Source organism: Aedes aegypti, chromosome 2 (genome assembly GCF_002204515.2).
Source record: "Aedes aegypti strain LVP_AGWG chromosome 2, AaegL5.0 Primary Assembly, whole genome shotgun sequence".
In the NCBI taxonomy this organism is placed as follows: domain Eukaryota; kingdom Metazoa; phylum Arthropoda; class Insecta; order Diptera; family Culicidae; genus Aedes; species Aedes aegypti.
This window is the reverse complement of record NC_035108.1, coordinates 77,903,931-77,927,105: the sequence shown is the minus strand read 5'-3', so window position 1 is coordinate 77,927,105 and position 23,175 is coordinate 77,903,931. Positions and strand designations below refer to the sequence as shown.

Below are 23,175 nucleotides of genomic sequence, written 5' to 3'. Positions count from 1 at the left end.
ACGTTGCTCTCAGCTGCATCGTTGATGGCTGCTTTTACTGTTCTCCAGCAGTCCTCAAGAGGGGCTTCATCCAGCTCACCCTCTTCCGGTAATGCAGCCTCGAGGTGCTGCGCGTATGCCGCTGCGACATCCGGTTGCTTGAGCCGCTCTAGGTCATACCGGGGCGGCCGTCGGTACCTTACGTTGTTAACGACGGATAGTTTTGGGTGCAGTTTGACCATCACCAGATAGTGGTCAAAGTCGATGTTAGCGCCACGAAGAATTCTATAGCTATCAGAATGAAAAAGATCTTCGAAACTCCGATTATTAGTCTCAGCACAGATGGTATCAATCATGGGAGCACAAAACTGTTCCCTATCTTTTGCATAATTTTGATGCAATGAGGCCTTGTCTAACTAGTTTGCCATATTTTTTGAACTCGAAGAAATATCAAATGAGGAAGCTTGTACGATTGCTGCCATCATTGAAGATGTTCTCAAAAGGCACAATTTGCCATTTCAGTGGAGTTTTTTTTATCACTGGCGACCATTTGGTTAATCTTCCAATGGAGTTAATATTTATTAAAAAAAAACATGGCCGAAACCACCAAATTAAACCAGGAGAGCATGACGTCTGAAGTATTTTAGGAGAAATACTTATAGAAACTTTTGGATGGACTTTTCAGAAATTCTTGGAAAACTAGATTCTTTCAGAACTTCAGTGTTGGTGTAAATTCTGAAAAAAATCCATTAAGTATTTCTAAAAAGATATCGAAAGAATTTTAACAGTTTTTCTAAAAAATTTCCCTGATGACTTCGAAAAACTAAATTGGGGATGTCTGCAGAAGCTCAGGAGCTAGTTTTGGAAAAAATGATGATGGAATCCGAAAATTTCCCAATATTGAATTTTTCAAACCGTTAATGTCCATGTTGTATGTATGTGTGTAAGTAGCCACCATCCTAGATTGAGTCTTGCTCTGCATACGCTTCAAATTGACAGTACAGTCTATGTCCCTTATACCTCTTATGAATCATACCATTGTATGAAAGGCCAAAAGGGGATGTAGCGGACCCATAAGCAGAGACACTTACGCGAAACCCGCGGGAAATATAGAACCTCCTTCAATAGTATGATCCAACAGAAAACATAAAAAATGTGCAATAGCTGTCAAGTTCTCCACGCAATGGTATGTTATGAGAAGGGCGCATCAGATCCATTACAGCTTTTTGGAACAGAAGAACCCATCTACAAGGACACGTGTTTTTGACTCCACTTGTCTTACTATTAATGAAAAATGAGGAGAGAATGTAGATGATCAAAAGTGATTCTACGAAATCTCCCTCTGCACTCTTTTTGCATGAAATGTTAAACTATGAAGGATGTTCCTTCATAGTTTAACATTTCATGCAAAAAGAGTGCAGAGGGAGATTTCGTAGAATCACTTTTGATCATCTACATTCTCCAATTACCCCTTAGTGCGCAGTAATCGTAAAAATCAATCGCACTCTTCATGGAGCGAACGCTGTTCGCCGCAAACGACTCGGAATACGGGCCCAATGAAGTAAATTTTAAGTTCTTGTGACAAACGGTCAAAATAAAAAAGACCTTGGCTGCCATCGACGGCGGGCCAAATGGAAATTTTTCGGCAAATCGACACACCGAACAGCACACCGATACCCGGGACCCACCTACCCGCCAAACCCACACGCCAACGAGTCCAATCAGGATGATATAAGCAATCAGCAGCAGTACCCGATCAGAAGAAAATGGTAAGCCTTTAACAACCACATAGAGTGAGCTATGATACCGCGACTTATTTTTCTCTTGCTAATATATGGATAACTATAGACACTTGATGAAGACCATATAATATTATGAGCCTGTGCATGCTATAAAACGTTTGACTTTTACTGTACGCTCTGTTTTCAAGTTGCTCGTGAGAGAGAGCGAGACAGCACCAACACACGGCGCACAGTAACAGTCATGAGAACAAAAGAATGTATGGCACGTACACAGGCTCATTATGCTTCCTCTATATCTTTTTGATGTGCACTCAGTATGAAAATATTTTAGTCTGTTATTTTGCAGGTGTGATTCAGAGAAATTTATGGTATTGATTTTTGGTATGTGGTATGCCGGTATTTAAATTCAATACCATGGATATGTTACATGTTTGTCATGTTTTGCTGCTCGGGTAGCAGCGAACCGGCCGGCATTCATCAGCAGTTTGGCTGGCGGTGGACGTGGCGGCGATCGAATGCTATGAATATGTATCGACCATGACAAAATTGTGTACTTTAACTCCTAACCACCGCATGGATTAATATTCATTGGACTTGGTCGAACATTCTTGGGAGGGATTTAAACACTTGTGGACAGTTAACAGTAGATGATGAGCGTTGGTGTGTGGGATACTGGGATTGGACAGATTGCGAAGGTTTCGGTCACGTTTCGACTCGCCTGATCTTTGACTTAGCTTAAAAAAAAACGCCCTTCTCAGCAGATTGCGGAACATCATGGATCGCTCGAACTATTTAACCAAATCAACAGTTGCTTCATGATAAATCTTTTCCAGCATTATTTGATTCCATTACGATTTTCTCCAGGAGTTTCCTTAAGAGCTCTCTTAGCATTTTATTAGAAATCATACAGTGGTTTCGTCAGAAAACCAACAAGGGTTTAGCAAGGAAAACAATCGAGAAAACGATCTATTAAAACACAAGGAGTTATTTTATATATTACTCCAGGAATCTTCGTGAAGAGTTTTATGGGTAACTTCTCCAATGATTTCGTTAAGGGTTTTTCGAAATATCCACCGATTTTTTAATTATACCTAATGATACTTGGAATTATTGCTCTAAATGATTTTTTTCTTGATTTTCTCTAAGCATTACAACCAAAATTTTTTTGCGAACTACTTCAAAAAATCTTCAAAAGTTTCGAATACAATTTGTGGCAAGAATTTTGTTTATTACATTTGCTCCTATGGCGTTCTTGAAATAATATAAAGAAGTACATACCTCTAAGGGGTTGATGGACAAAAAGTCGAAAGACAAAAGGTCGAAAGGACAAAAGGTCGAAAATGATTTGCTTGGTGGGAAATTTTTCCTTCTTTGAAAAAACATTTTCGACCTTTTGTCCCTTCTTTTTTGTTCTTCGACCTTTTGTCTTCCGACCTTCTGTCATTTCGACCTTTTGTCTTTCGACCTTTGTCATAGATTTCGAGTCATGAAATAAAATAATATACATTATATAAATCTTAGGTATTTCTTCGCATGATATGTCTCATATTTCCCGCAAAACACATAGTCAATGGACGGTATGAATAAAATGTAGTAAAATTGAGTTTACTACATTATCGGTAGTAAACGCTATATGTGAAATGAATGGAATAATTAAAATTTGAGTAAATATCACGGGAAAATGTTGTCAGCTTTGATATTTCGAAAGGTATTTTGAGATTTCCGTAGAAATATTGATATTTCGAAAAGAATTTTGAGATTCCGGTAATAAATTTTGAATTTATTTGAGAGATCTGGTATTTTTTGGCGTTACGTCCCAACTGGGACAGAGTCTAATTCTCAGCTCCTATAGGCTCAGTGTTTTTATAAGTAGTTACACAGTTATTAACTGAGAGCTTTCAATGTCAATTGACCATTTTGCATGTGAATATCGTGTGGCAGGTACGAAGATACTCATTACGATTATTGTTCAATCTGACATTACGACAAATATGTCGTTTTTAGGAATTCTCGGATGTCGGATGGATTACTGCTTATTATGAAGTAATTTTTAATTTTATGTAAGAATTCGAACATCCCAGATTTTTTGATTTCCTTTGGAATTCTGGAATCTCTATAGTAATTGTGGGTTTCCGATAGGCATTCTAGATTTGTAATAACAATTCTGGAATTCTGGAAGCCATTCTGGGATTCTTTTGGGAATATTGTAAATCTGGTATTTGATCTGGCTATTAATCTTTTGACATTATTCGAGTATCTTCAAGACGGTATTTCTGCAAGAATCTCTGAGATTTCAGTGAGATTCCTGCAAACTCTGGTTCGAATCTTTGGAATTCTTGTAAACTTTAGATCCCATTGATTTCCAGTTCCGTTGGGATTTCAGAGGAAATCTTCAATTATAGTATAATCTTTGAATGTCTGAATGTGAAAATGTAAATGAAAACCCTTAATTCAACTAGTATTGTAAGAATTTATTTTATTTTCTAAGAACTCCAGGGATACTACCAAGAAACCTACCGGAATAACGAGAATACTACAGAAATACTAAGAATACCATTTCCATCATCAGAGTTCAACATGCTGTTTTTTTTAATTCACAGAGGAAGTTCAAAATTCTGCCGCTATTTCATCAAATTCTCAGTACTGGAATCTTGGAAATGTTAGGAACTTTATATTTTCACAATTGCTGTAATCTCAAGATTCCTTCATAGGATACAGATTTCTAGCTAAAATTCCAAAATTCTCAGAAAAAACCTTGTTGTTAAATCATTATAAAACTCACATGCACATAAAGGGAATGGTTTTTGCAAATTTATACTTCAAATCGTATAAAGTTACATAACCTACATGAATTTGTGTTGATAATCGATTACGCGATGCATAGCGGGAATGTAGTAATATTCATATTTTCACATGACTTGTCGTGTGATTTTTTTATTTTATCAATTTTTAGCGTCACTCTGAATAGAATTTTCTTAACGTGCAGCATCACTCTGCACTCTGAATGGAAACTTCTTAACGTACAGCACCAGTCACTGCTCATGTTGCACTGTGTTTTATTTTCTCGGTTTCATGCGCTTTTTGAATAGCGCCCAAACCGTTGATTCAGGCCAATGTGATAAATTTTACTAAGGTGGCGCAGATGATTGATGCGTGCCACTAGTCCTCTCTTTTATTCTCCCGTTCTTCTTATGCAGCGCAAATAGTGACGTCACTATTTGCGCTGCATAAGAACAGCGGGAGAATGAAAGAGAGAACTAGTGGCACGCATCAATCATCTGCGCCACCTTAGTAAAATCCATCACATTGGATTCAGGCGATATAGTTTGTTCGGAGAAGTTTCTTGGTGTATTAAAGCGCATCTTTTGATGCAAAAAGTTTTGTGATCAATCCACCTAGCAGTGAGATAGAAAAAATAATTTTTCAAAACATTTAGATAGACATATGGTGTCTTCGGTAAAATTGTATCATCATCTCTCACGCGGGCCGACCCAAACAGCACAGGTCGAAACGCGGGCCATGCCAGACAGCAAATGCTGATGCATTTCAACACTCAAACAGCGGGATGCCTAGCAGCGTTGTGAGCCAAACGAATACACCCACAAAACATGAACGGTAGGCAAACCTCGTTGCGTATTCCCCCCCTGGTTTGAAACAACTTTGTTGAAGACACGATTTTTCTATCTCTTATACTTTTTGAGATATATGCCGTTGTATGTGAATAACCCTTAAAAATCATATTTTTTATCATAACTTCTTTCCAAGATTTTTAACATTTTTTGTGTTTTCTTCAAAGTGGTTTGTCATGGAAAACCCGTGTTTTTGCTGAACATATCATCACCCTATCTTTTGAAGTAACAAAGTTATTCATGGATAACTCTTTTTTCAAGGGGTAATTTAGGCCGCTATAACTGGCTTCGGCGCAAAATGGCGCAGACAACTCTTACAAATCATGAAAGAACTATATCTCCCCTTTCGGAATTTGATAAAAACTTTTGTCTATAAGCGTCTTTGCATTGGTTTTACTATCAAACAAATAAGCTCTATTAAAACGAATTATACTCCTACTCATTATTATTACTATCATTCATTTGAGTGTGTAAGTATTATTTGAGCGTGTTTGACTCCTTCGACCGTGCGCAAGTGACAGCGATGGCGGAATCGGCCGAAAGTGGAGTGTAAGACTGAAATCGGATACTACAAACGGCATTGCATGATTTAAAAAAAATCACGGACAACACGAATCAAAGTTCTGTGAAAATCATACTCGAACCATCGATCACGTCCGCCCATTAAATTGTTTGCTAATCTGGGTCATTATAGTATGCTCTTCATTCGATATAACAAATAAGCATCCAGCTTAGCTTATTGCGAGACTGGTAGCAGCTTATTAAATCGATTGTTTATTTCAAACTGACCACTATGAGAAGAGATATAGAAAAAAAGAGTATAAACTTCAAAACAACAATCATGTCCAAACAAAACAATCAACAACAGCACAGAAGCAAATATATGCAGGAACTGAAATAACACTTTTCAAGTTCGAATCGCAGAAAGTTTCAAACAATAAGACCCCACCCCCTCTTATTCATGCGCTTTTGTATGTTTTCACACACGCGCGAATACTGTGGAACAACATTGTTGTTTTGCCACCATTCGGATCAGGAAGAAGAACCAAAACATCCGTCGAGTTGTAATGTGGCCTGAGGTCCCCAAGTTCCAAGCACTGAATAGCGTGGCTCAGGGACCCTATTTCGGCGAATCTAAACCTAAGCATAAATAAACCGTAAAACAGTTCCTAAGATCGCATCGCACGTCGCCAGCCCTCACACCCGGCCCCACTCAGTTGCGATTATGCTCCTTGCAGCACCGTCATATGCCGCATTTTGTCCGTGGCTAAACTATACACAACCCGAGCAAGGGATGAGAGCATATTTGTAACTAATTTGTATTTGAATTTGTTTTTGGTAACAAAGTAATGTCTAAGTAAAAGGTGTTTTTGAAATATTTATTTTACTTACAGTTTTCATATATTTTTGAAACCAAGATAAATTTTTATCTAGCATGAGCCCTAGATACTTAACTTCAACTGACTAACTTTATTGGAACCCCTTTTATCGTGACAACATGTATACTTGAAGGTTTCAAATAAAGAGCTTTTAGTTTATGTGGGAATATTATTAGTTGAGTTTCAGAAGCTTTATTAGAAACCTTTCATTTTTGCTACTTCACCAAATTCACCAAAAAAATCTGAAAATAAAAGATTTACCGAACAAATGTTGTCAAAAATTGAGCACAATTGTCTTGAAACCATAAATACCACGATTTATGTTAAATTTTATAAACAGTTCATGGTGGGTATCAGTTTGAATAAGAAATTCAGTTTGAAAGATATTGCTTAGATTGTGTTGTAATTGATATCAAATCTCAATTGTCTATTTGATTCATTAAGCGTCATACTAAATATTGAAAAGAAAACAAATTTTGCTTTCAGGAATTAATATCTTATCTTCCTATTAACTGTGTATGTTATCGACTCAAAAAGCTATCTTATATACCTTTATGATTAGAACTAAAAACTAACGCTGTTATTACTAAGATCTTTCGAGTACATAATTTTGATTTCATTCTTGATATGTTAACATTTAAATCAAGCAAAGCGCAATATAATTTTGTAATCGAAATCCAGCGTATCCAAATAAATACATTTTATACCACTTAGATTTCACCCCCGGCTCGGGAAGACATCCCCGATAATGTGTGGAACCGTTGATGGCAGCTCAAGTGAACGATATAAAGGCAAAAGAGCGAAAAAAATTGGACCTTGAATTCGTTTCGTACATAACGTAAATTTAAAGGGCCACCATCCATATCATTACCACCACCAGCGCGAGGGAATAAAAAAAAACACATCATTCGATGTCGACTCAAGCTGTGCGTATATGTATAGCAAGATGATGATGTTGTATATTGGCCGGCACCGGTACACATGGTTTCAGTCAAAAACAACTTCAGAATAAGCGAAAAAAAAACTTCCACTCGATCTAGCTCGTAAAGCAAACACTACTTGCCCCCCAACAGCCCATAACGATTGAAGAAGATATTTTAATTTGATTGATTCTCAATGGATCTGCTACCAGGAACATGCTTCATGAGATGAGGAAGCCGTTAGTACGACTATCATTATTCATTCATATTATGGGCAACACCGGAATGGGAAACGGCTATCGCGAGAGCCCTGCTAGTGGGATTATTCCACCATCAAGCGAGCGACAAAAAAAAACGAGCAAAACAGACAAACATAAAAAGCAATCAAGATATTCACGCTTCCCTGAATGGACATGGTCAATTGGGTAGATCAAGATTGACTTTGTTGCATGTGGTTTTGAAGGGGATCGCGTTTTTTTTGTTTTGTTTTTTCTTCGTTCTACTTGCGATGAGCTGCTATGCAGTTTATGAACGCGATTAGCGATGATAAGGATGGACTGAACGTAGTTTTGTATTCGTATTCAGCGTTCCGTTTGCTTTATCAGTAGAGGTGTGCTTGCTCATCTTCATCTCGCCGAAATAGCTCAGTTGGGAGAGCGTTAGACTGAAGATCTAAATGTCCCCGGTTCAATCCCGGGTTTCGGCACTTAGATTTTTTAATGGGTCTCCAAAGGGATATTTTCCAGATGCAGCAGGTTCCCAATGGACAGCGTAGACAAATTTTGAAGGGTTTCTAAAACTAGACATGCCTTTCATTTAAGTCCAACAGAACTGACATCGATCAACACACTGTTTGTTTTATTAACGGCACTTTACACCATAAGGGCATTCGTGTCAACACATAACTCCACAATGCTGTATAAACATCAATTACAATATTTAGCAATAAATTTGTTTAGCCGTTCTGAGCTGTTTGAATTTTCGGGTCGGAAACGACTCTAAGTGCCCTAATAAGCTTGCCACAAATTGTTGAATTTCTGGCTTTACTGAAAAAAAACTTCAGCTGATCCAAGAAAAACTCCAAAAGTTTTAGTTGGAATCCCTCCGAGAATTTATCCATTTTTTCTAAGGATATTTCTAAGAATTTCCTTCGATATTCATCCAAACATTACGCTAGGTATTAGTCTTATGTATTTTTCATGTTTTTGTCCAGGAATTTCATTGAACATTAGTTTAGGTATTTTCCCAATTTACTTCATGCTTTATCCATTTATTCTTTTACTAATTTCTTGGGGAATTCCTACAAATTGTTTGTTTAGGATCTTTCTAAAATTCAATCAGTAAGTTCTTTAAGGTTAACTCTAAAAAATACTTCAATGATATCTCTAAGGATTTTACCTGAAATTTCGCCTCTGTAAAATTCTCTATTTATTAATCCGATGATAATTGATATCTCAAGAAAATAGGTTAGAGATTCTTCCAGATGTTTTTCGATATATTTCTAACTATTTTTTCAGTAATTCTTCCTGGAATTTGTTTGCAATACATCCACGGATCTCCTTTAGTAATTTCTACAGAATCTTCATGGAATCTGTCAATAAAATATTCCAAAGAATTGGCAAAATTGTTATAAGAACTCGTGAAAAAAAATCGTAAAAAAAATTTTGAAGGAAATTGTAAAGTAATATGTGATAAGGCTTTTGGATGAATACCTAATAACTCCAGTAAGAATCACTGAAGAAACAGCTAGATCCCTAAGAACGCTTGGGAATATTCACCAGCTTCTTCTTCTTCTTCTTCTTGGCAATAACGTCATCCACTCTCAGCTTAGTGTTCTTATGGGCACTTTCACGGTTATTAACTGAGAGCTTTCTTTGCCTAAGTTGCCATTTTCGCATTCGTATATCGTGTGGCAGCAGGTACGAGTATACTCTGTGCCCAGGGAAGTCAAGGAAATTTCCATTAAAAAAAGATCATGGATCCACCGGGAATCGAACCCAGACACCTTCAGCATGGCTTTGCTTTGTAGCCGCGTAATCGAGTTATAGAACACAAAGTGCAGATGCGATCCAAGGGACCATCGAGGTTGCCATGAAAATCAACTTTTACTATGGTTATTAGATTCGGCTGGTGCAGTTTCTGAAAAAAAAGTGTCTATAGTGGAAATAAAACGATTAATTCTGCAAGCATTCTGCTGGACAGTGCTTTGATAAAGCCCAAGCAGCCAAACCTCAAATTTTCAGGAGCGCGGGTTTGGAGAGCAGGACAGCGGATCGAAATGATAGTGACCTGGGAGGGAGAAACCAATACAAAATTTCTCTACGTCACAGTGAGCCGAGATTTTGCTGTCACGAACTGTCACTGTGAGCCCGGATCTTAAACAATGGACAAACATGATAAAAGCGCGTAACAAGCCAAAGCATATTTTTGCTTTTCATCAAAAGTAGCAAAAATCGAATTAGAATCAATTCATGCACATTCAAAAGTAACGTCACGAGAGCGCCGTTTATTCTAATTGAATGTAACGTACTGGAATGAGGCTCTTTTTACTGTTTTCAATAAAACTGATAATTGAACGCATAGAAAATTGTGGCCCTTTTTCAATGTTTGTCCAGAAAGATCGAAAGTACACAACAAATGAAAACTAGCGATTTGCACCAAGCCTGCCTTGATTGTCGTTGGCAAACTGGAGTTATCTTGCAGTTTGGAAAAAAATTGTATCAAATTTCGTGTGTAGTATCTGTGTCTCCCTCCCAGATAGTGACCAACCGATAAGGTTTTCAGCTTGAGCCGCTGTCTGGTTCTCTAGATTTTTGCTGTTAAGAGTTTGAGTTTTGGCTTCGCTGGTTTTTTTTTCTCGTTTCCGTTGTCTTCAGAGTACTGATAGGTGATTTTTTAAACAGAGGTTGCACCAATCGCATCAATTATCAAGGTGAATCCTGATCATGCAGCTATGATCCCTCCCCACACAAAACTCCTTCCCATGACAACCATGGAGATGCAGAGGTGATCTCGGTCTCTAGTAACAATGGATGTCATACCAACATTTCTTCCCTTCCCCGAAGACCGCAAGGACGAGGCCGGCACCGTTATTGACTTTTTAATGTTTGGAGTTCTTGAAAGTGTACATTGAAGATGGAAAGCTATTCCCAAGCTACATCTCTTGGTTCCCTGTACAACTTCGATTATTCTGGTCAATCACGAAGTAGCAAAGACAACAGGTTATCAATGCTTATGCTTATTAAAATTTTGACGGAATTCTTGAAAAGTCTAGAAGATTCTGAATAGTAATGTTTAAATTCTCAGAACTACCCGGAAAACTCTTCTAATTTATGGTCCGGAAAACTTGGGAATTTGGTCCAAGTGGTCCCGGAGTTATTGCAGTACCAAAATTGGCCAAATCAATCATTCAAAGGATCCCAGACAACCAAAATGTACATACAGTCGACTCTCCACATCTTGATGTTCTATATCTCGATATCTCCCCCTATGTCGATGATTCCTTCATTCTGTATACATTTTCCACTTCACTTACCGTATCTCGATATCCTCTATATCTCGATATCTCCCTATCTCGATGTGTTCCTGATTGGTTTGCGTTCCCAATGGATCATTAAAATAACCAAAACCAGAGTGGATCTAGATAAGGGTTCATTCATTTATTTCATAACGCCGAGAATGGCCATTTTTGACACCCACCCACCCCCTCGTAACGCTTTTTGTATGAACACTCTACAAATTTTGTATGAGCCGTAACATCATGAGGACACCCACCCACCCCCTTTGGCGTTATGAAATTTGTGAATAAGCCCTAAGAGTGGTGTCAATGTCAAAATTGGAACAGTGGCGAACTGTCATTTCCATACAAATCCGTGTTCCAATCGAGCAGGAGATCTGTCAAAACTGGAACATGACGTCACTCTTGTTTACAGGCACTCTAACCAAAACGACCGGTATGAAATGCATACATAGATAGTGCAACCGCAGCCTTGTGTGTTTGACACTTTGACAGAACAGCAATGCTGTCACAATGTTAAATCGCATATACGGTGGTGCCGCTGTTTTGATACGGTGGGTGCCAAATGAGTGACCTTCAATGATCCATTCCCTCTCCAAGAATTAATCTATGATGACGTCACGCTGCAACTTCCAGCGGGAAGAAAACTTTTACTGCGGGCCGTGTTTACAGAAAAGGAACGATTTCGCTACACATTCATCCACTTCATGTTCATTCGGTGAACATTCCTTCAGTGGATGTAAACACGGCCCGCATTTACAGGGTGTCCGCAAATTATCCGTACAAACTTTGAAGACATGGCTCTATACAACCAAGCATAATAAATTCAATATTCTTGCATGGTTTTAAACATTGGCTTGTTATATTCTTAAGAAGTAAGTTTGACACATTTCCAATTTCAAATAATTGCACAATCAACCCAAATGTATTGAGGTGTCTTAAAGGGAGCTGTTTCCGAGCTTTATGACGGAAGAGAAATGTCCATGCAACTCACTGGATTTGAACCGTAAAATTTTCTATTTCCAGTCTAACTCGAAGCCACTTACCTGTAGATTACTTCAAATAATAATAGGACATTTGGATTCATCTCTTTGCGGTTTTAGGGATAACACATCTCCAGTATGACTAGCGGCCCTCAGGCAAACGTGGCGCCATACCAGCGTCGAAACGTCGGGTTAAATAATAAAACTCGTTTTTAACAAAAAACACTGCGTTGCCGATATTTCATCAATCATTGAAAATACAGTCGAACTCTCAATAGAAAACAAAATACAACTTTAAAAAATTTCGAAATAATTGCTTGATACTGATATAGGCAAATTTCAATTTTTCGGAGACGTTTTGCCTGAGGGCCGCTAGTCATACTGGAGATGTGCTATCCCTAAAACCGCAAAGAGATGAATCCAAATGTCCTATTATTATTTGAAGTAATCTAGAGGTAAGTGGCTTCGAGTTAGACTGGAAATAGAAAATTTTACGGTTCAAATCCAGTGAGTTGCATGGACATTTGTCTTCCGTCATAAAGCTCGGAAAACAGCTCCCTTTAAGACACCTCAATACATTTGGGTTGATTGTGCAATTATTTGAAATTGGAAATGTGTCAAACATACTTCTTAAGAATATAATAAGCCAATGTTTAAAACCATGCAAGAATATTGAATTTATTATGCTTGGTTGTATAGAGCCATGTGTTCAAAGTTTGTACGGATAATTTGCGGACACCCTGTAGAGCGCAAAACAAAAAGAAAATCGACAATAAAAGAAGACCGTGGATAAGTCCATATGTCGATATGTCCATTATCAAAGGTGACTAGATCCGATTTCATGGATTCAAAACCGTTCGGGAACACGAATTGACGGCTGCTTGTGTTTTATTTTCCTGGTAACGGAGTGGTTTTCAATCTAGTATTCATTAAACACATGTTTTTTGTCTCGATCTCTCCGTATCTCGATGGTCCCTTTGATATCGACTGTATAACCAAATCCTCTTTTGCGTTATGGGAGGCTTACATGTGCAAATTTTCACGTATAAGATGTCGCGAAAAGGCCTTCTACGTATTAAAGTGGAGGCGATATACGTCATATATGGTGTGATAAAAAATGGCGTACAATGCGAGTGTATAAGTTTTCTACCGAACTAGTATGTGATCCTATGCGACATACCTTATGGTAACAAATGTTGATTTGAAAGCTGCTGCGGATTGATTCGACTTACTTTGTAAGAGTGTACGGGACGAAACCAAATGTAAAAATGAACTCAGAAAATAGCGTCTTATGCGAGGAAACTCATCAATCTGACGATTTCATGTGTCGTGTTTTGCGGGTTTGATGTAATTTTTATGAATAAACGAGTTGATACGTGAATTTATATGCGACTTCTGATTGTCTTGGATGTCTAAGGCTGTGAACCGTTTCACCAGTTCGTTTAACTATTAGTTAAAATTTGACATTTCGATAGTTATTTTCCCCTCAAATGGTTAAATTGAACATCGCAGTCGACCCATTTGAGCTTTGACAGTCGAGTAGTTATTTCAGAACAAAGTTGACAGATGGTTAGTTATTCTCAAATTCACGGGAGCAAAAAATTACTTTCGAACTGTCAAGTTTAACCATGCTCCAGAGCAGGGTTATTTCTAACCGGAGGGGAAATAACTATCAAGCTGTCAAATTTCAACTAAAAGTTAAACGAACTGGTGAAACGGTTCACAGCCTAAAAACCCTGATGGACTAGAAGGTTGGTGTTTTCGGTAAAGTTGTTCAGCTGGTCAAGGGCTATCTGTCAATAACAAACCTACTTGGAAATGTATACGCTGTACAGTCGAATTTCGTTCGTTGCACTGTTGTAAGACGGGCTTCGTTTTCATTGGATTCCCGTTAGTTGGGCTACAATCCACATAAAACAAAATTCGTTCGGCAAACGTTATTCTTTGACATAAAGCTCAATTTGCCAATGTTGGTATTGCTGAATTTCTATCGTTATGGTTACACAATTAGACAACCAAATCCTTAGCCCGATTAGTGAAAGTTTTTTAGTAAGTGGGCTACATTTTATTGCAAATTTTCTTCAATCTCCTTTACCACGCGGATAAATTCCCCAATAAACACCACATAGCTTATTAGGATCTCTAAATATAGAAGATTAAAGGGAATTTCATAACTTACGACTTCTAGCGGATCGATTCCCAATTATGTTTGTTGCTGCCAGATAGCCCTCGATCTGCTAAACAACTTTGCCGAAGACATCAACCTTCTTACTCATCAGGATCTTGAGATAAAGAAAATTGAAGGGAATATGTTACTAGTGCCACCTAGCGCATAAATTCCCATTTACTTTTGCTATTGCCAGGTAGCCCTTGATCTGCTTAACAACATTGCTGAAGGCCCCAACCTTCTAGCTCATCAGGATATTGACGTAAAGTCGATTGAAAATTTTTACTAGTACCACCTAGCGGATAAAATGCAAATTAGTTTTGTTACTGACAGATAGCTCTTGATCTACTTAACAACTTTGGTGAAGACAGCAACCTCTAGCTCATCAGATATCAGTTGAAAGGTTTAGTTGGCCTATTTTGACACCCCAAGACAGTCCGGAATAACTCAGGAACCACTTGGACCATATTCTTGGCTCGTTTGTTAGAATCTGAAATTGTTTCTAGCAAAACTACTGCATTTATTTCTTTACATAACTTATTGTAGAGAATATATGTAGGTTATAGATTTTAATGTTTTAATTAATTCGCAAAAACAAATTATTTTTAAATTAAAAATAAATTATTCTTATTAATCATAGCCAATTTTAGAAAACGCGAAACATGAGTAAAATATCCTTACCAACAACACTTGCGTAATTCTAGTATACGTCTTGATTGCAATATTTAGAACAGCTTTGAAGAAGTATCTTTGACAGGCAGGGCTGGCATCAACTCGCACAATGCGCGCAAAGAGCAGAATTTAACCACTGCACAAGGAGGAGACAGACGCGCGCAAAGTGTAACAACACGAACACAATGAGGGTGCGCAGTAGGGAAGAGAGTGAAAGCGATTACGCAAAGATTGATGCTGACGGAGTGTGTGGCAAAAGATGCTCAAAGTGTACACAATTTGGCTCTTTTTGCCTTATAACATGGCCCGTTGGGGGGTCCGTAGCCTTGAGGTTACGCTTCCGCTTCATAAGCGGAAGGTCATGGATTCAATTCCCAGCCCCTCCAAAAAATAACCCGTCCAGCCACCAGAAGACGCCGCACGGAGGACTGTGCTTAGAAGGGGAGCACATCCATTCTCCGTCAGTTTCAGATGGTGACTGAGACAAACTTGACCCACTTCGCAGGCAGCTAGCCTCAAACGACTCAGGAACACGGCAAAACGAACCACCGCGAGAGCAATGGACTATGGCTTATGGAAATCGATTGGACCAACAGCTCTCACTCTCCTACCTGTTCGGTGTGAGAGCAAAAAAGAGCGGAAGAGAGTGAAAGCAGATGTAAATATAGATTAGTTAAAAATAGAACTGTATCGGTAAGGAAGATACAGATAAAAACTGATTCCGGCACAGTAGTGGCCATGAGCACGGAGTGCCTTAGAAAAAAAAAAAAAAAAAAAAAAAAAAAAAAAAAAACATGGCCCGTTCCAAAAATACCCATATTGCATGGGTTTGAGGTGATTTTCACAAACCGGAAGTCGCCATCTTGGAATCTAAAACGACTTCGGACATCGATTTCCGTCATCTACCCGACGGCTCCGTTTCAAAAATTATCCCATATTTTCCAATAGAAGCTCGCCCCATTTAGTAGACTACTCAATGAGCTACACAAAAAGTATGTGTTCACCATTTTCCTTCAACACTTTGTGTCGAAGACTGCATTGCAGCGAGAGCAGAAACACAAAGAGGCATCAAAGAGGTAAAAACCAGTGAGAAAGTGTAGCTGCCGCACTGCACTCACATTCATGATAAACACAAAGTGTATGCTCTTTGTGTTTTTCTGTTTGCACTGAGGAGATGCCAGCCCTGTTGACAGGCAATTTTTCTAAATATCTCTACATTAATAATTGAAATTTAAGCGTGCCTTGGACGAGTTTCTGACGGAGTTCATTAATATTTTTTTAGTTGTAACTAGTTGACCCGACAAACCTTATTTTGTTCCGAAGTATGCTGTTTGATAATGTTCAACCAAAATTCAACTAAAAAATGTTAGTACCACTTTTTTTTCTTAATTTTCCCTTGAAGTTCTTCGACTCACCAAACACCATTCCATTTCTATTTATATAGGGAGCAGAGCTACTTGGGCACTTCCATGATTCACTTTGGCATGGGGAAGCACTTCAATAGAATGCATATTGTGACCAAATATGAGCTCGATAGCTTTCAAAAAACCTTACTGCCGAAGTAAATCAAAAGTACCAAGAATAGGATCCGGCTACATAGATTACAGAGATTCTTTGCCAAACTAGGGCCTTACTCAGCCTCATGGTAACGTCCGTGTCTACGATGTAAAGTCATGTTGAAGGAGTCTGGGTTTAATGCCCGGACTGAGACGAATGAACTGATTAATTAAGTTTAAAGCCTCATAAATAAATACAAAAAAAAAAATACGTTCGGCCCAGGAGCTTTTCGTAATGAAAATTTCCTTGGCTTCTTTGCGCATACAAACTTAGATTTCTTTTTTTCAAGAGCTCGGCTGCGCAAATCTCATGAGTCTGCAGTCGAATGAGAAGAGTTGCATTTTTTTCTGAAAGTAAGTTAAAGGTCAGGTGAGTAGAAAAAATATTGTGAGTATTGCATATTTCTTCAGAAAAAAGATTGAATTTAACAGAGGCTGACCCATCTCGCGGAACATTACTAAAGGACCTATGTACAAATGAGAGATTCTCTTCTCTCTCGTTCTCTTTCGATTATAACAGTGGAACACTAAAGATTTTGGGAAGTTTTTCACTATAGATCGAAAATCAATTTCCTTGACCAGCGTTTCATACAAAAAACGCAACAGAAGAGTTTATGTGACTCAGTTATTAATGAAACAGAAAGTAAACAAAGAGAGCCTCTTAATGTTAGATAGTAATGTTTCGCGAGATTTCATGTCAATAGGCGGGAATCAAACTTTATGACTTTCCATTCGCTTATCATCATAGCTAATAAGTATGTAAGAGAATCCAGATGAAAAAAGAGCAATTCGATTTGGGGATATGGGTCCTGTCCATCTTGTTCCTCTTTACTTTACTTCATATTTTTTTCTACAAGTGATGATTATAATCATATAAGGACTGTTCATTTTATAAAGTGGACAGCTTGTGCATGCTGTATCTTTCTTATTAATCAATGAAATTTCAATCGGTTTTTTGCACATCGTTCGACTAGTATTGTACAATGTTGTGATAATAAAAATTCTCCAAAATAATTAAATTTCACACGAATATGGAACAACGATTAGATCGGTCGATTTTTTGAGGTTATCAAAATCAATGATTGTAAGAAATTGGCTGGAAAATTCGATAATTTATATTTTCTATTTTCAAAAAAGGCTTGTTCTTCGAAAGCATCATCAATCAGAAGCCTGATGGAAAAAATCAAGTTATTTTTGGAGCAACAATTTTACAGATATAATAAAATCAATTTTCCCGTATATTTTTAAAGAAATTTTTTTTAAATTTGATGGGAATTGATATGAGTAGAATTTTTTGTGTAAAAGTACGTCCTGACGGAAGTCCTAATATAGTATTAATATGAAAAATAACTTACGCCTTCATAGAGTTATTTAGTAAGTCCCCACGTCACATTCAAAGCACAACAGACACACAATTGTTTTATTCTTAGAAGACCTATCAAAGTACATTGACAATCATCAAAATTGGCAACACTGCTGTAATAAAATCGATTTTATTTTCTACATATTATTTTCATAATATGTTATTCTGAGATTACCAATTGAAAAATTCGGAGAAAACTGTTTACAATTTGCTGTAGATCGATAAATATGCGTACATGATTTTAAAAGTATGAGACTTTTTAGTAAAACTACCATAAACAGTAAAATTTATACTTAAGACTGTAGTTTAATCTCACGATTTAGCTTTCGTTTATACTAATATAGTTTCTTTAGTAATCCAAACTAGTTTTGAACACGCTTTTTACTTTTCTCTTTTGCTGGGAGTGAAAGGAAGGTGTATCAGCAAATTTGGCCATAAATGGGTAAATCACTAAAGTTACCGTAAAACGGGGTGAAGTTGATCACTTTTGAGCGATTCTGTTCTGTAATTCCTGATAGAATGCATGTATTATTATCCACATATTTTTAAAACATGTACGGGTTGGATATCTATCGAATTATACAAACAAAATTTCAACGAAATGTTCATTTAACTACAAAAATATATTTAAAAAATCAAAAAGTGAAGTTTTTGATTCCGGGGTGAAGTTTCCTGAAATAAAGAGATATGCTATTCACCTAAATTGGGGTCACTGAATCTGGATCAATACTCTAAAATCTTACAACTTAATGACATATCGGTCAATTTTAAATTTGAATGTGGTAAATTACAGAGTACACCACTTTAAACGCCTAAAGGTATGCAATTTTCCTTGGAATTGTCAACTCGCACACAAAAAATTACATTTTTTACTCAGAAAATGATTGTTTATCCACAATGTAAACTCAAAAATGGATTCACAGAACATATCTGGAATGTATGGAACAGTTTATTTAAATGTTGTCTTTGTATAGCCTTATCAATAGTCGATTGTTTGGAGAAGAACCGTTCAACAGTTCATCAAACATTTCACAAAAAAAATCTGTTTTCCATGGTATAATTATCTTGAATGTCAAATCTTGAAACTCAGGAACATCAAGAGCAGCCATCAGGTAATACGACGTCGTATAAATTGTGCTAATTGAAATCGAATAGTAGCTCTCTTGACAGTTTATACTTGTGGGTACGTGAATGATCAACTTCTCCCCACTGATCAACTACACCCCGAATTACGGTACCTAATGTCATAGAATGGTGGAATATAATTGATACTTTTAAAGCTTTACCTTTAGTAGAATAGTAAAGGATACAAACATACATTTGTTCATAAAAATAAGGATTTTTGTTTTGCGAAAAATAATGTTAAACTTTGACGGACAGCTTTTTTTAAGTGTTTTTGGAAAAACTATTTAGCTCTTCAACCAAAAGCATTTTCAAAGATTTTATATTTTCATAGCATTTTAGAATAATAGGTCAACGATATACAGAAAACCGATTACGATTTTATCAATAAATAAAATGTTGAAATAAAACAACGCAAAACAAGGCTATTCCGCTCCACACCGCAGGCTACTGACTGATATCGCTACCAGCCAGCTCCTCTCTTTTATTTCACTGTCTGGGTATATATTACAATTTCCTTCTCTTACCTCTATCTTACAATATGTTTACCTCCAGACACCTCCGCTACAGGGTGTGTGATGTACCTGATCTCCAACACTCCTCCTCATCACACAACCTTCAAACCGCCATCTGCCACCCGAGCTCTCTTGTCCACTAAGCTCCTCCTGGCATCGAGCTCCAGCTACCGAACTCTTCCTAGTCGAGCTTCTCCTGACCAGCTGCATCATCGTCAACCGCGCCGTCCTCTGAGCTCCTTCTGACTTCCGAGTTCCTCCAGCTGTTTCATGCTCGTCGTCCGATCAGCCAGCATCCGCACCTTCAGCCTCGTTCTCAGCATCTTGGCCTCCAACTCTTGGGAACCTCGTCCAAGCCACCTCCCGTCCAGACTCCACCTTCCGTCCAGGCTCTATCTCCTCACCGAGATTCTGCCTCCTCGTCTAGGCCATGTCTCCTCGTCCAGGTGCTTCCTCGTGGTCCCTCATTGAAGCCGCCTCAGCGTCCTCCAGGCGTTCCTGGGCCCATAACCTGTTGAAATAAAACAACGCAAAACAAGGCTATTCCGCTCCACACCGCAGGCTACTGACTGATATCGCTACCAGCCAGCTCCTCTCTTTTATTTCACTGTCTGGGTATATATTACAATTTCCTTCTCTTACCTCTATCTTACAATATGTTTACCTCCAGACACCTCCGCTACAGGGTGTGTGATGTACCTGATCTCCAACATAAAAAAGATATAGCATAAACATAGTGTCCACTTTATAAAATGAACAGTCCTTAGATGGCACCTGGCCGCCTGCTTTTAATTTATTTAAAATTTTGAATTGTCGTCTATAGAGCTTGAAGTTTAAAAGGTTGGAAGTTACTTAGTTTGGCAACATATTGTCATATGTTTATGGTTATATAATAAGATAAATAAATCTCGAAAACTTATTCATATAGACTCAAGTCAAAAAACTATACAACCTAACTTTATCGATCCTACGTGTTTCGCAGACGAAATTCTACACGTTTCGCTCTGAACCAATTCGATTTTTCACTTTTAGAACGTTTAATTTTCGGATTTACAAAACGACGAAAGTAAGATTTTCAACATTCGCAACCTAACCACTACTTTCGCCACCCCGCTGTATGGAGAGACAAACTTAACCACGAATCAAAACAAAACACTACTTGAGTCGATTTTACACTGGTAGAAAAACGTCGCAAGTAACTGAATGAAAAGGCTTATCAGTTTGTCATAAAAATTCTTGTGTGAAATAATAGGAACTCCATAGTTTAGGACGCGAGTTCATTATATGCAAAATTTAAGCATTGTACACGTCGAAAAAATGTTAAAAAGGTGATTCATTTTAAAACAGTTTTAGAAGAAAGGTTGTGATTCTTCTGAATTAATTTTCTCGAAACCGTATGGAAAATACTTACGTCGATTTGAAAAAGTAATCGAGATATAATACATTTTGCACAGACATAGGATAAGTCTGGAAACGGTCATCGAATTATTGTCTAAGGTACTAATACATTCTTGCCTAATGTTTCAATATAATATATTTAATGTCTTACTGTAGTTTGAGTTTCGATATTTCATAAGCCAATTTGTAATTCTCATCATGAATCATGCATGTCCAAATTGTATACGTTACCCTATGAACAAAATATCCGTCCGAAATAACGGAAATAACTCACAAATTTCAAATAATTTCAAACACTGCATGTCTGCCTTGAACCGTAAGCACAGATCGTTCAGTACCACCACGCACGTTAGCACCACCTACCAGCACCACCAAGCGCACGTGCGCTCGAGACCTGTCAAACACATCTGTTCATTGTAAACAAACTCTATCCCCGTGCCGAATGTGTTGAATAACTCGCAAACTTTTTCCGAAATTATAGTGAAAATTCTCGTCAAGTGATGGATTTTGAACTAAGAAATGTGAGCAAACTGAAGCACTTTTTGGCCCCACCAAACTGAGGTAATAATCCTTAACACCGTTTTCTCATCTCATCAGCTGAAAGACTTCCTCACCCTCTACAACCAAGTGACGGAACTGTGCTTCAAGTCCTGCGTGGACAACCTGTTCGGGCGGGAACTGAGCGGAGACGAGATCCGATGCACCGACAACTGCGTCGGCAAGTTCTCCAGCGTCAACCAACGGCTGATGCAGGTCTACGTGGGCGTTCAGAGCGACATCAACCAGCGGAGAATGGTGGAATTCGATGCCCAGCAAGCGAAATTGTTGGAAGCGCAGAAACAGTCGGAAACGGCGCCAATTGAACCAGTCAAGACGGATTCCGGTGCGACGACGATATCGACTGGTGGAACCGAGTCTGCCAACACCACGGTGGACAGTGGGAAAGTTGAGACGGTAGCAAATTAAGGGGGTGTGGTTCTGAATTAAAATTTAAGCGTTAGGTTGATTGTATAGTGGTTCGATTAGTAGCAATGAATAAAGTTTGTTTCGTCGTACTGATAGGAATTCCGGGTGCCGGAAAGACTACCTTTTGCGAAAGATTCCAGCAAATAATGTTAGAAAAATATTCTATGGTTAAAGTGGTTCACGTTTGTTTCGATAAATTTATAAGAATAGGCGATAATCTAGATTTGGAAACAGGTCACATGAAGAAAAAACGGAAGCAGCTTCTAAGAATATTGGAGAAAGTCGTCGAAGGAATCAAGTTGAAAAATCGAATCGAGATTGAAGAAGCAAACGATGAGTTAACTCGAGAATTCAACGAGAATATCCACCTTGATTTAGACCATAAAGAAAAGATTTACAGCCTTTTTCTAGACGACAACATGTATTATAGAAGCATGCGGTATGAAATTCTTGCTCTAGCTCGGAAGCATCGAACAGGATTCCTACAGTTGCATTTCAATGTTTCCCTAATGGAGGCCAAAGCTAGAAACAGCGAGAGATCGAACCCAATCCCCGAAGATACCATGTCACGAATGTGGATCAAACTTGAAAAGCCGAATGGGCACTTCTACAGGTGGGAAAAGAACACCGTCGATTTGCTGGGAAACAACAATTTAGATGACTTGGAAACGGTAGAGCAAAGGATCATACAGTGCACCAACAGCCCGGAATGTCCAATCGAACAGAACGAAGTTAGGGAACCAGTAGAACAGTCAACTATCCATAAAGTAGACTTACTCCTGAGAAAAGCAGTCAGTGATGTCATTAAGCATCAAAAGGCGTTATTGAATGGTGCTGATTTGAAGCTATTTACCAAGCAACTCGTGTGTAAGAGAAAAGCGATTTTAAATGATTTGAAGCTGGGTTTGATCGATGTTGACCCACAATGTGCTACAAAAGAACAGATTGAGTTGTTGTTTTGAAGAAATTTCTTTTAAATAAATATGTTAGATACAAAAACAAAGTCTGTTGTTTCTTTTTCTGTTATTTAAGTTTCTCCTACAATTTCTGAGGTTCCCGTAAAAGGGTAGGGCGGGACAATAGGAGCACCTTGAGGAAAAATTGTTTTTTGGTGAATGTAATCATTTTTTTATTTCAAATGAAATGCAACCGTCTATATCACAAACAAAAATCATTGAATGAAATTATTAAACGAAAGATAAGGTACCGTGGGGCAAGTGGGTAATGGAATTCGCACAGTTGAGATTCTTCATATTCTAGAGATTTT

The 23,175-nt window shown here is 38.0% G+C and overlaps 1 protein-coding gene and 1 non-coding gene across 3 annotated transcripts; both read left to right on the top strand.

Moving 5' to 3' along the window:
* Nucleotides 1–8,282: 8,282 nt before the first annotated feature.
* On the top strand, nt 8,283–8,355 carry Trnaf-gaa. The gene has a single exon. It is a non-coding gene; the product is annotated as a tRNA-Phe (tRNA).
* Nucleotides 8,356–21,332: 12,977 nt separating this feature from the next.
* LOC5574797 (mitochondrial import inner membrane translocase subunit Tim10B) lies at nt 21,333–22,911 on the top strand. 2 transcript variants are annotated; one of them, XM_001655302.2, is made up of 2 exons: nt 21,333–21,463; nt 21,540–22,652. In XM_001655302.2, the coding sequence occupies exons 1-2, from the start codon at nt 21,443–21,445 to the stop codon at nt 21,906–21,908; spliced, it is 390 nt and encodes a 129-aa protein (XP_001655352.1). In that variant the 5' UTR covers nt 21,333–21,442; the 3' UTR covers nt 21,909–22,652. The 2 variants fall into 2 exon arrangements, with proteins under 2 accessions (XP_001655352.1, XP_021697006.1); XM_021841314.1 differs by having other exon boundaries at nt 21,345–21,463; nt 21,540–22,911.
* The last annotated feature ends 264 nt before the right edge of the window (nt 22,912–23,175 follow it).